The sequence below is a fragment of the Sphaeramia orbicularis genome, chromosome 20, assembly GCF_902148855.1.
Source record: "Sphaeramia orbicularis chromosome 20, fSphaOr1.1, whole genome shotgun sequence".
NCBI classification, from domain to species: domain Eukaryota; kingdom Metazoa; phylum Chordata; class Actinopteri; order Kurtiformes; family Apogonidae; genus Sphaeramia; species Sphaeramia orbicularis.
Window position 1 is genome coordinate 3,063,595 of NC_043976.1, and position 13,122 is coordinate 3,076,716.

The window sequence follows — 13,122 nt, forward strand, 5'->3', positions numbered from 1 at the left end:
AGAGGAAAAATTTGCCCAAAATGGATAAAATTGTTCACAGTTTGTGTTAACATACCCTTTTTTTACCTCTGTCAAGGAACGGCGGAGGTTATGTTTTCATCAGGGTTTGTCTGTTTGTTTGTCTCTTAGCAAGATAACTCAAACAGTTATGGATGGAGTTGGATTAAATTTTCAGGAAATGTTGATACTGGCACAAGGAACAAATTATTAAATTTTGGTTGTGATCGGCTGATCTGCCTTGGCGGAGGTCTGCGCTCTCCGAGTGCTTTTCTAGTTTATGTGATGTTTTGCTTGTATGAGGTGGTGCACTCTCCTATTCTGTTTTGTTGTGTTATTGCTTCAACTAAACATCAGTGGTCCGTAAAGGTCATTCCTGGAAGGGCAGTACGGACATAATCATTCAAACTGTCTACATCCATCCCTGGTGTTTTTGAATGACTAAGGCTGTAATTAATGTATGTGATGGACATTTGCCTTTCCAAATAAAAAGATAATTACAAAAAAAAAAAAAAAAAATGTCCGGAGTGATGCATGAGGGTTAATGACTCCCACCGTGTTCATGTAGTTCACTGTGTCTCTGTGGGTCACGATATGCTTACGCTCCAAACACCTTCATTTAACCATGTGTGCACCGGATCATAGATGCTGCCGTCTCTAACCTCATGACCTCCTAAAGTCCAGACACCACTGGATCTGAGTCTGACATGTAAACCTGAACTAACCGCTGCAGGCTTAATCCACAGAGACGCAGTGAAGATGTTTCCGTGGAGGTGTGTTTGATGAAGTCCACCATGAACAGCCACAAATAACCCTACAACCACACACCTCCTGTCTGTCTGTCTGTCTATCTCACAGCTTGGCCTTGGCCTGGAAGAAGCTCATGACGGCGTTGAAGCACTCGTCGGATGTCCAGCGCTCCGTCAGTCGCTCCACCTCAGCGTCATTGACAGCGTGAAGACGATCCTTCTCCACTGAGCGGATCAGCTGTTTGGACAAAGCCAGTGACTGTGGGAGGAGGAAGACAAGCTGGTTAGTCTCCTGGACCGACCGTTTAGTGGGCGGGGTTTGTTTCAAAGGCTTACATTGCGCGGCAGCTTAGCGTACGCCTTCAGTCGGGTCCAAACCTCTGACTGGAAGGTGCTGTCAGGGAAAACTTCAGTGACCAGACCGAGCTCACAGGCCTGGACCGCCGTCAGCTTCTTATTGAACAGCAGCATCTCACTGGCCTGAGGAGAGGAGGGGCGGGGTTTAGGGCCTGATGTCAGGTGGAGGAGGGGCAGGGTTTGGAGCCTGATGTAGGAGGGGTGGGGTTTAGGGCTTGATACCAGGAGGAAGGGCGTGGTTTAGAGCCTGATGTAGGAGGAGGAGGGGCGGGATTTAGGGCCTGATGTCAGGAGGAGGAGGGGCGAGGTTTAGAGCCTGATGTCAAGAGGAGGGGGTGGGGTTTAGAGCCTGATGTCAGGAGGAGGAGGGGCGAGGTTTAGGGCCTGATGTCAGGAGGAGGGGGGAGGGGTCAGGGCTTGATATCAGGAGGGGCGGGGTTTAGAGCCTGATGTGAGGAGGAGGAGGGGCGGGGTTTAGAGCCTGATGTGACGAGGAGGGGGTGGGGTTTAGAGCCTGATGTCAGGAGGAAGAGGTGGGGTTTTAAGGCTCATATCTAGAGGAAGGGGTGGGTTTTAGATCCTGATGTCAGGAAAAGGGGGTGGGGTTTACGGCTCATATCTTAAGGAGTGTTTGGGTGGGTTTAGGTCCCGATATCTGAAGAAGGGAGAGGGGCTTAGGACTTGATATCAGTAGGAGAGGGTGGGGCTTATGACCTAATATCTAGATTAAGGGGTGGAGTCTGGGTCCTGATATCTAAAGGAGAGGGTGGGGGGACTGATATCTAAAGCAGGGGGCGGAGTTTAAGTATCGATATCTAGAGGAAGGGGCGGGGTAAAGGTCCCAATATCTACAGGGGGTGGAGTTAGATCTTGGAATCTGGTGGAGGGGGTGGAGTTTAGGTCTTGATATCTAGATTAGAGGGAGCTCAATATGTGGAGGAAGGGGCGGGGTTTAGGGACCATCTAGAGGAGGGGGGTTAAGGTCTCAATACCAGCATCTAGTGGCTGTGAGCAGTATAACAACTTAAACATCCTACAACATCATCCAGAACCCTTTGGTCAACAATCACTATGGTTACGTGTTCAGTTATATTACACCTGACCTTTTCCTGAGTGGACACTTAAGGAACCTTTAAAGACAAACTTGTAAATGATGAGTTTTCTGACAAACTGTTTTAAAAAAATGGACTAAAATGCATTTGACTTCACACTTTCAGCATCCGGTAAAACATGCAAACATCATCTAAAAGGCCTGTTAATAAGACAAAATGCTCCTCAGATTGGATCCAAAATGGCTGACTTCCTGTTGTATAACAGTTGGTACCTTGGCGGCGCCCATTAGCTTGGGGAAGGTGTAGGAGGAGCATCCTTCGGCGCTTTGGCCCAGCTGACTGAAGGGGGTGTGGAAGGTCGCCTGAGGAAACGCCAACAACAAAACCCAGTTACACTTTATCACATCAACATGAAGGTCTATGACGATGGGGGTGAAGGCGGATGCCGTCGTACCCGCTCAGTAGCATACACCAGGTCAAACAGTCCCAGCACTGTGACGGACACGCCCACGGCTGGCCCATTCACCACGGCAACCAGCGGCTTCGGGAAGTCGATGTAGGCCTTCACGTATTTCCTGTTTGGAGGATTAAGTTTTATTAACAAAAACGTATGCACGAGCTTCATCAAACCAGTGTTAAAAAGACAGTGGTGAAAGTTAACGGATAATATTGTAATTAGACAATAATTCAACACCTCTGTTGTCTGAATGATGACAGGCTTCTACGACTCCTTAAATCATTCTCAACATAGAAAACAGAAAAACAAAACTCTCAAAAAAACCTGCTGCAGAACAGAAGAGATGTTCATATAAAACTAAAGCTGCTTTTCCACCACATGGTACCGGCTCGACTCGATTCGGACTTTTTGCGCTTCCATTACATTTTTTTTTTTAACTTTTCATTTTTATTTATTTTTTTTTTATATTTTTTATTTATTTTTTAAATGATATATTTATTTAGTTTTATGTATTTATTAATTAATTTTGTTTATTTATTTTCTTATTTATTTATTTGTTTGTTTATTTATTCATTTATTTTCTTATTTACTGACTTATTTTATTATTTATTAACTTGTTTATTTACTTAGTTATTTACATACTTATTTATTAACTTACTTATTTGCTTATTTATTTACTTACTCTATTTACTTATTTATTTGCTTATTTATTTATTTACTAATTTATTAACTTATTGACTTACTTATGTATTTATTTACTTACTCATTTATTTATTTACTTATTTTCTTATTTAACTTATTTATTTTATTATTTATTTACTTACTCATTTACTTACCAATCAATTTATTTACTTACTTACTTACTTATCTATTTATTTATTTACTTGCTTATTTATTTATTTACTTACTTACTTACTTATTCATTTATTTACTTATTTTTTTATTTACTTCTTTATTTATTTACTGAGGTATTTACTTGCTTTCTAATTAATTAATTAATTTAGGGACAGTGCATATTAATGAACATCTACAACAACTGCAGCTGTAAATATGTCAGATTGTAGCACAGTGCTAATTTCCGTCTGTAGTCCCTCGACAGGTGACAAGAACGACAATCGACAAAAGGCCAAACATCCTAAAAACACACAGAACTACACAGTGTGGACAGTCTACTGATGGTCGCAGCCCTGGTTTTCCTTCAGCCAGTGTTTAAATTGTGATTTGAAGGAGGTGTACCACTGTGAGTCTCTTATGTTGAGTGGTAAACATTTCTGTCCTTGGTGCCGATGAAAACATTTAGCATGTGCTTGAGGGGACAACACACAACGAACGAGTTTATCAGCAACTCTGAGCAGATGTCATGGAAGTTACACACAGCGTCACTATGACAACCAGGTACTGTAAAGTCGGTAGTATCCTGTTATGGAAACGGTCTCCAGGAACAGTACCTGATACCTGAGTTGAGCCAATAGCGCGTAGTGGAAACACAGCTTTATACTGGTGTCTGCTGCACGGGATCAGGGACCAGCCCATCTCAGTCCAGGTAATGGGACGATACAACCAGTCTGGGTCAGTACCGGTGCTGGACCAGCCCACGAAGGACGAAACATGTCTGACTAACAGAGCAGTGACTTGGTACTCGACAACACCTACTTGACCATGGGCTATAAAGTAAATTACAGACAGAACCGTGAGAATTATACGAGATCTTTGGAAGATTCGGATAGAAATGAAAATTCCCTACAGGTACGGTTTAAAGATCTACGAACCCACAGGTTGGTGCAGCGCTCTGTGTCAAATACACTGATAAACAGAACATCTGGGATGAAAACAACAGCAACAGAACCAGAACCGGTCACCTGAGCAGCTCTCCACCCTGTTTGGCCATAAGCTCCACCCCTCCCTCTGGGATCTTGGTGAAGTTGGTCAGGTCGTTTCCACTGCAGTAAAAGTCTCCGGCTCCTGCAGAGAACAGAAAAACAGAACAGCAGAATGTAAGACCGGCGCTTAGAGCTTCTCTGATCCACGTGTCCCACCGGTTTGTGTCATACCTGTGAAAACCGTCAGGACGCAGTCGTCTTTCGCCGCCTGCTCCAGCGCCGCGATGATCTCATTGTACATCTGAAAAAGATGACACGGTGGGATTCACCATTTTAATTCTGACTGCTGTTAAGCCACTGATGACAGCGGTCACAGAAAACACAGGAGAAGCTTTTACTGTTGAATTATAACATGTTATACATTATGTGGATAAAAGTCTGTGGACACGTTGAATTCAGTTGTTTCTTTTCTAACAGGGGTCTGAGATCCAAAACAATAATGACTAATGTTATAAGATAGATTTTTATTGGGATAAATATCCTAATGATTATGAATACTGATGTTTCTGTGTCCGATCCTCATGAACAGGACATCTGACAGCTGGAGACATGATGGGTCCACATACTTATGTCCATATAGTTTAGAAACTTCAATATTTCCTTTAAGTTTAATGGTAGATTTTTCTTCCTCAGTCAGCTGTGATGAAAGTAGATGGTTAGATGTGGAAGAAAATTCTTATTTATAGACAGAGCATGAAAAATATTACAGAAATTCATAGGAAGAACATGGATAAATGGAGTCATGGATGAAAAAAAAAATCAATGTTGAGAGAAATTAAGTCAAAACCATCTTTGAGGCATTTTTGGAAACAAAGACAACAATAAAAACATTCACATTTGCATCTAGAGCAGCCAATAGCCCCTCCCCCTGACAACATCCCTGCTGTAAGCCACACCCCTGGTGACGGCACCTTCTTCCTGTCTCTGCGGCGGTCGCTCACCTCGGTGGTGATGGCATTCTTCTTGGCTGGTCGGTTCAGTTTGATGGTGGTGATGTCATCCTCTGTGGTGACCAGCAGCGTGTTGTATGCGGTTGAACTCCCAGCAGGCTGTGCGGCCACCGGGGTGGAGCTTCCACCTTCTGCCTGTACCAGGGAGCCAATCAGGTCGCAGTACTGCTGCCTAGCGTCCTCCTGAGATTTAGGACATTAATACAAGGTGGTTGTGAGCGGAACCGTGAGATCAGGAGACTGTGACGGTGTTTTTAAATGTTTTGTATGTTTGATTTCATGCAAAGACAATGAAGGTGGAGATGTGACAGAGCAGTTTTACCTGAGACAACGACCCCAGAGACTTCCACGCATCCCATTTGACTTTATTGACAAAGTCCAGCATCCCGGGTTTGGGGGTGTTACAGGGACCCTGAGTGGACTGGAGGACCAGGACTTAGTCAGTACCAATAAATATGGATTAAGTTCAATATTCCATCTTATTTAAAGGGTCGATATGTTCTATTTCTACTGTCAAACACTTAAAGATGATCTAAAATTCTCCTCGTAGTGTTCATAATAAACTCTGCGAACTACCTTAACCCCGTCATTGATCTTTTTCCAAACCTTAAAGCAGTGATATTTGTCTTTTTTAAATGTTATTCTTCCTTTTCCCACATTTCCTTGTGGTCTCCATAAACTGTAAATGCTCTGCTTGGGTCTGAATTCTTCATTTATTCAACTCCACAGGTCCATCTGCAACACTATTTCTGACTAATGACACCACAAAGGTGGTTTGGAGCGCTGGCCCTTTAAATGCACATGAGGCGCTCCAGGCCCCACCCCCTCCAGGTTGTCAGCTGTGCTGCTCTGTCCTGAACTGAACATTTGAGGTAATGGGCTCCAAGTTTGGACATATTTTCAGTCTGGACTACAACCGCTGATGACGACAAACAATTATGGAGAAATACTAGAGAAATGTTGGTCTGAAGTCTGGACCTGATATGAACAAATGAGGAGACGTAACGAATTAGAGACGCAACTAATTTAGAAGGAATTCAAAAAGTTTGGAGAAATCCACTGGATTTTTGTCCAATTGAATATGAAGATAGTTTTGCAGCAGCTGGAGGGTTCAAATTTAAACTGTCTGAACTATTAGGGTCCAAATACACAAAGAAATGAAGCACAGACTAAGAAAAATGGGTTTAATTAATATGAACCCTTTAACACAGTTGCATTTGTTCTTAAACTGAACCAAACCTTAAATCCCTGAGTAGACTAAAACTGACAAAACATAGATGTGTCCAAACATCCACATTTTATACTTTCTTTGTTTCCTCATTTCTAACACTTTTGTTCCAAACATTTGTTCTTATATGTAATATTTCTACTGTTAAATATTTTAAAAATTATCTAAAATTCTCCTCAGTGTTTATAGTAAAGATCGGTGAACTTGTACCAAAGATGCCAATGTATTGGATTTTAGAGATATGAAGTGAATTTATTTCCAGTGACAGGCCGGGGGATTCACTCTGTGAGAATGAGAACCATAAAGAAACAACTGTCAGACTCAATGAAAAGAAGTGATTAAAAGTAGAAGCTGTTGTTTTTTTCCACTGGACTCAGATGTAAATATAAAGAAAGGAGTTTGATGAAACGACAGTGTTTCTTCTACAAGAGTTTGATTCTGAGGCTGATGAAGGTATAAAGTTATTATGGGATGTTCTTATCTTTGTTAAATTGCCGTTTGTTGATCCACGGTTCAAACTAAATTGTGATAGTTCTGACCTTGTTTGTTGGATTCAAACAGATCTTTAGTTCAGCTACTGATGACACAAACCCAAGAGAAAAGAGAGGTGATTTGTGGTTTTACTAAAACAGAGCTAAGCTAACAGTGCTAAGCTAACAGAGCTATAATGCAAACTATGAGCAAGTCAGCATTATAAAACAGTGTTGTTTTGAGTCACTGTTAAAATAAGTGTCTATGAGTTTTAGTTTGAAGAAAACATGATGAAACTATGATACTTAAGTCTGTTTAAACCAATCTTAGTTGAGTTTAACTATACTTTCGTCTAGTTGAACCATCTTTAGCCTGAGTTGACCGTCTAATAGTTTGGTTTTACAATCTTTTAGACTAGTTGTACTAAATTTAGTCTGTTTTAACATCTTTTAGTTTAATTTTACCATCTTCTACATGGTTTAACCAACCTCTAGTCTGTTTAAACCATCTCTTAGTTTGGTTTAACTGTGCTTAAGTTTAGTTTAACCTTCCTTCACTTGGGTTTGGCATCAATTAGTTTGGGTCTGCGGCTGTAAATCCACTTCACCTGTTTGAACAGAGCGTAGATCTTCAGTTTAACTTCATTTCCTGGGTCATTCTTCAGCGTCGATAGTTTGTTCTTTGCCTGCTCAAACTGTTCCACCGTCGCACCTGAACGTGACCAAAAAAAAAAAAAAAAAAAAAAGTAAATATATGATGAGGGTTCGTTAAGATCACAGTCATATGACGAGCTGATAATCTTACTTATTCTTAATTTATTACAATCTTTATTCACATACATGCTAACACTTGGGATTTAAGGGTCATATTGATGTATGGGAAATGAAAATGCTTCATTAAATGAAAACACATGTAAAAATGTGCAAATCTGCTCTGGAGGACAGGTACAGGTTATATGGTCACAGGGGGTTAAAGGGGTGGAAACTTACCCATCAGTGGAGAAGATGTGGTGTGGACCTGGACTCTGTGAACAATGGAGGATCCAACCATCCTGATGGAAACAAGGAAACTTTTACAACAAAACCAGACAAATGTTTGGTCAACAACAGGAAACCGATTCACAGAAACATCTGTCGTCACCTCAGGCCTGACGCTGCATCAACGTGTCAGATTATCTAAAAAAAATGACACATTAGCCTCACTTTGAAGATAAAAAACACCCCAAAAAATAATTCTAATGCGTCATATTCTGTCAATTTGAGATAAAACATGAGTCTACGGTGGGTGATGGGATTCAAGTTTTACTGGAGTGTTGAGGTGTTGAACATAAGGCATTGTGGGATAAAGATGGAGATCAGCATCAAAGCCAAGGAAAACATCACTAACAGACACTAATGGTTGAGTTTAGAGTGGATCAACTTTATGTCGCTGTTATGGTCTGGTTGAAAACAGGGTAAAAGACTAATATGATTTATGTTTTCAACCCCTCCAGAGCCAGAAAGCAAATAATGTCCACCAAAATTAGACAAAAATCAACAAAAAGAAAATAGAAAAATTATCACATCATCCAGGGAGGATGTGAGATGAAGATGAGACATTCAATCTCTCCTGTGGATGACTCTAATCGATGGTTTTCTGGCCTGGTTCTAAGATCCCTTTGTTTGGAACCTTTTGTAAAATGACCTTAAACTGAAGGATGTGGACTCTATCGACATCTTTAAGAGGATTTTAAATGACACAGAGGCTCAAATATCCAGATGAGTTGCTTTGCCTGACTGTTAAAAAGGGCTGCAACTAATGATTATTTCAATGGTTGACCAGTCATCGACTACTGTAACGATCAGTTGACTAATCAGATTATAAACTGCAGAAATAGAAAACAAAACGATGGGTCTTATTTATATTTTTTGCAGCAACAAGATACATTTTCTCTCCATTAACAAGAACATTTGGTGACAACAATTAGAATCCATAATAAATACTCAACACATATTGCTGCAGCAATAAATTACCTTTTCTTCTTAAACAAAAGTACATTTTGTGCATTAAAGTTACTGAACTGGCGACTCATCCAGGGTGAACCCCACCTTTGCCCATAGGTAGCTGAGATAGGCTCCAGGGTTAAGCGGGTTAAGATGATGGATGAATGAATGAATGGAAAACTTTGTTAGACAAACAACTAGGCTAAATACTCAAGAGCTGTATTCAGCAATAAAATAAAACATTTTTCCTTCAACAAAAGTACATTTAGTGCTGAGCAAGATGGTGACCTGAGGATATTTAGGTCTTTAAGGGTTAACCTGTGGGACACAATTTCTGAACAACTGCAGAGGAGTGTAAGTAAAGTAAATGAGTGGAGCTTCCTATGGTTGTGAACTTTAACCCTGGACACTTTCGTGGTTCAGACTGACACCTGCCTGCAGCTTAAAGACACAGATAGTGAATAACTGGAGTGGACTCATGCCATAGCCCTGTGCAGGGAATGTGGGACAAAGGTGACAGACTCCTGTTACAGAAACACTGTCTGTTTGATTCCAGCATCAGAACAAACTGACCAGTTAGCTGGAGCTAAACTTATTAAACTAAATGACGGATTGGAACAACACAAACCCAACTTTTCAGCATTAAAAAAAAAACAAAAAAAAAACTTTTACTGTGGTTTGAAGAACAGAATTAGCCTGTTAGTTGGTTAGCTTGTTTTGGTAGGTGTTTGTGCTCCAAACTAGCTAAACAAATACAGAAACTGTGACATAACACTATCCCAACAGCCTTACACATTTATGTGGTCTTTTCCAACACTAAACTCTGAGTAGATTGTGTTTTTAATGTGACCCGTTGGCGATTTTTTTTACAGAATGAACACTTAAAACCACTTCAATCTCCGATATAATACCATAAACTTCAGCTAACAAGATAGATTCGTTTTTTCTCACCTTGTTATTTGCCCCAAACGCCAGGCAGCGCAGCTTCTCAGGGCGACACCGGCCATTTAAACCCGGAGATGGGGGTCAAAGTGCGGGAGGACGAGGCGGTAGGAGTAGGAGGAGGAGCGGGAGGAGGACTAGCTTAGCCTCCGTTAGCTTCTGTGTTTACACCGCGGCTCCCGCCTTCTTCGTGACATCTCAACTGCGCGCTCTCCCATTGGCTGACGCTGAAGCGGAAGTAAGAGGACGGAACACGGAGCCGCCATCCTGGAAGGGGAAGCACTGACCTATGACCCTTCATTCACGCAACGATTCAGTAAAGACCACCGAAGTGATAGAAACTGAACGCAACTGATTGTTGTTATATTTAATGTGGAAAAAGATATATTTGTATTGTAAAGTGTGGTGTTCTAAATAAAGTTAGATAAAAAATAATGGAAACTTAACCCAGACTGGAGAAATGATACAAACTTCTGACTCACGGTAACTTGGAGTCTATAATGTAAATTAACTATCAACTCTTTCAATTAGATGAGTAATCCCCAAAAAAAAGAAGAAGAAGAAGAAGAACACGAGTGAGAGACAATTTTCAAAGTAATAAACAAAATCATAAAGAAAATGTACAAAATAAAATAAAAATAAATGAAAACAACAGATGAACATGTAGGAAAAAAGGGAAAATATGACCAGCACCATGAACAAAAATTTAAAACATGTATAACATTATGAAAAATTATTAAAAAGAGGAATAAGGACTTAATAATTAAAAAATAATGAATAAAATCAGCAAAAAGACTGACCAAAATGAGTACAAAATTGAACAGAATCATGGACAAAAATTCAAAATGTATACATCAACAAAATGGAAAAAAAAAAATTAAGACGAGGAAAAATTATAATAATCATTTAAATCAACAAAATCATGAATAAAATAATAACTAAATCACCACAAATTCACAATATTAAAAGAAAGAAATTGACAAAATAAGGAACAAAATGAACAGAACCATGACAAAAATTTTAAGATATATATATATATATATATATACTAACAAACTTAAAAATATATATATTAAAATGCATGAAATTCAACACAATAGCCAATATAATCAACAAAAACTTGAATTAATTAAAATACATGGACGTGGGTTGCTGTACCCAGGTAAGATGGCGGCGCTGATGTAACGTCTAACCCTTTACCCTTTTCTAAGCATAGCCAATGAGATAACGCGCCGCCACCGAAACCCCGCCCCTCCCAGTATGCGTGTCCAATGGGCGCGGGGCGGTAGGTGCGGAGCGTCTGGGCCGCATCAGGGGGAGGTGATGCGGGAGCTGTGATGCTCCGTCTGTCCGGAGGCTCCAGATAAGGCCATGCCGCAGGCCAAGTCCCGGAAAATCGCCGTGCTCGGCTACCGGTCGGTGGGTAAGTGTCGGTCCTCCAGGAGGGTCTGTTGTCCTGGTCCACATGAGACCCGGACACAGTGTGTGTGTGTGTGTGTGTGTGTGTGTGTGTGTGCGAGGGTGGGGGCGGTCGGGGGTCCACGGTGCGGCGCAGTGACGTTAAATAGGAAGCGACTCTGAATTTACAGGTTTTTTTTTTTTTTTTATTGTAACAAGAACAAATATATAACAAATAAACAAAATGACATACTCATTTCTGTCCATATGTGCAAATATAACATAAGAAAATCACACCTCCAACATGTAATATGAATCAGAAAATATCTGAAAGCTTAAGGTAAAAATAAAATAACTAATATTATACAAATAAAAGATAATTCGATTTAAAAAAAAAAAAAAAGTACAAGGGGTTCAGCACAGTTGAAGATTTTCTATTAGTGTGTACAGTTTCTTAGCTTGGGCATTATCAATTATTTTCAAACACTTTTTAAACAAAAGGAGTTCATTTTTAAGTGCAGACCATGAGGGGGAAGTTTTAGCACATCTGCATTTATGTATGTAATATTTTGTTACTATAATTATATTATTCATCAAAAACTTCTTTTTTATTTTTGAGGATTACACCCGTCTGAATGTCATTATAAGAGAGGAAGTCCATTTCTGTAGAACTAGAGGACAGCAAATCATGAACACATCTCCATATATTTTGGACAATTTCACAAGCATAAAATAGATGTTCTGTCGTTTCCACATTTTTATCACATATTTGACAATTTTCTACTTCAAATTTGAATCTTTTTTTAATGAATTCATTTGATGGATATATGTTATTAATAGTTTTGAAATGTATCTCCTTATATTTTGGAGGAAGTGGAAATTTTCAAAATTTTGTTCTCATCATTGATCTATCATATTTGCTGTTATTTTTGAGGAAGAGTGTGCTCCTAGTTTTTCCCGGGTATAAAGAGTCAACAAGGTGTTCTCTAATAAATTTATTATTACATTTGTTATTCAAAAAAATCTACACACCCGATTTTAATTTTGGGCAATCTGGGGGTTGTTATGGTCGACATGCTATTCTTCACCAGCTGAATAAGGGCACTTTGGATGTTCTGAATTACCTTTTTATAATCTACCATGGAGCATTCAACATTATATTTATTAATAAATTCTTTCAGTTCAAAAAATTGACCATAATTGTCCATTAAATGTACAATAGACCATATATCTTTCTCCACCCAGTTTTCCATAAAAATAGACTTCCTCCTCCTCAGTATGACTCTGTTATTCCATAAAGGAACATTATGAGGACTGAAACTGTGTTTGAAGACCATTTTCCATTGTAACAACACCTGCTGATGAAAAGTGGATAGTTTAATGGGCAATTTTGTAATTTCAAAATCACATGTTAGTAAAAATTGAATACCACCCACTTTATTGAATATAAATGAAGGGAGTGAAAACCATATGTTCTTTCCATTCTTTAAAAAAGACTGGAGCCATTTAACTTTTAACACTCCATTCATAATTTCAAAATCAATTGCCTTAAGTCCACCATCCTTATAGTCTTTCAACAAATCCTTCTTTTTGATGTAGTGATGTTTATTTTTCCAAATAAAATTGAAGTTTATTCTATTAATCTCCTTAATTTGTCTT

General features: G+C 39.5%; 1 protein-coding gene across 1 annotated transcript; it reads right to left on the minus strand.

Moving 5' to 3' along the window:
- Nucleotides 1–424: 424 nt before the first annotated feature.
- eci2 (enoyl-CoA delta isomerase 2) lies at nucleotides 425–10,236 on the minus strand. The gene is made up of 11 exons (XM_030123660.1): nucleotides 10,075–10,236; nucleotides 8,131–8,192; nucleotides 7,749–7,852; nucleotides 5,765–5,863; nucleotides 5,434–5,625; nucleotides 4,664–4,733; nucleotides 4,472–4,574; nucleotides 2,610–2,730; nucleotides 2,428–2,517; nucleotides 1,083–1,226; nucleotides 425–1,005 (listed from the first exon to the last, which is right to left on the minus strand). Exons 1-11 carry the CDS (start codon nucleotides 10,128–10,130, stop codon nucleotides 850–852), a joined length of 1,197 nt encoding a protein of 398 aa, XP_029979520.1. The 5' UTR covers nucleotides 10,131–10,236; the 3' UTR covers nucleotides 425–849.
- Nucleotides 10,237–13,122: the final 2,886 nt, after the last annotated feature.

Coding starts and splice junctions, on each gene's coding strand:
- eci2 (XM_030123660.1), bottom strand. CDS start 10,130: ATGGCCGGTGTCGCCCTGAGAAGCTGCGCTGCCTGGCGTTTGGGGCAA. Junction 5,626..5,764: donor CTCTGGGGTCGTTGTCTCAG/GTAAAACTGCTC, acceptor CCTAAATCTCAG/GAGGACGCTAGGCAGCAGTA. Junction 1,227..2,427: donor AGCTAATGGGCGCCGCCAAG/GTACCAACTGTT, acceptor TCCTCTCCTCAG/GCCAGTGAGATGCTGCTGTT.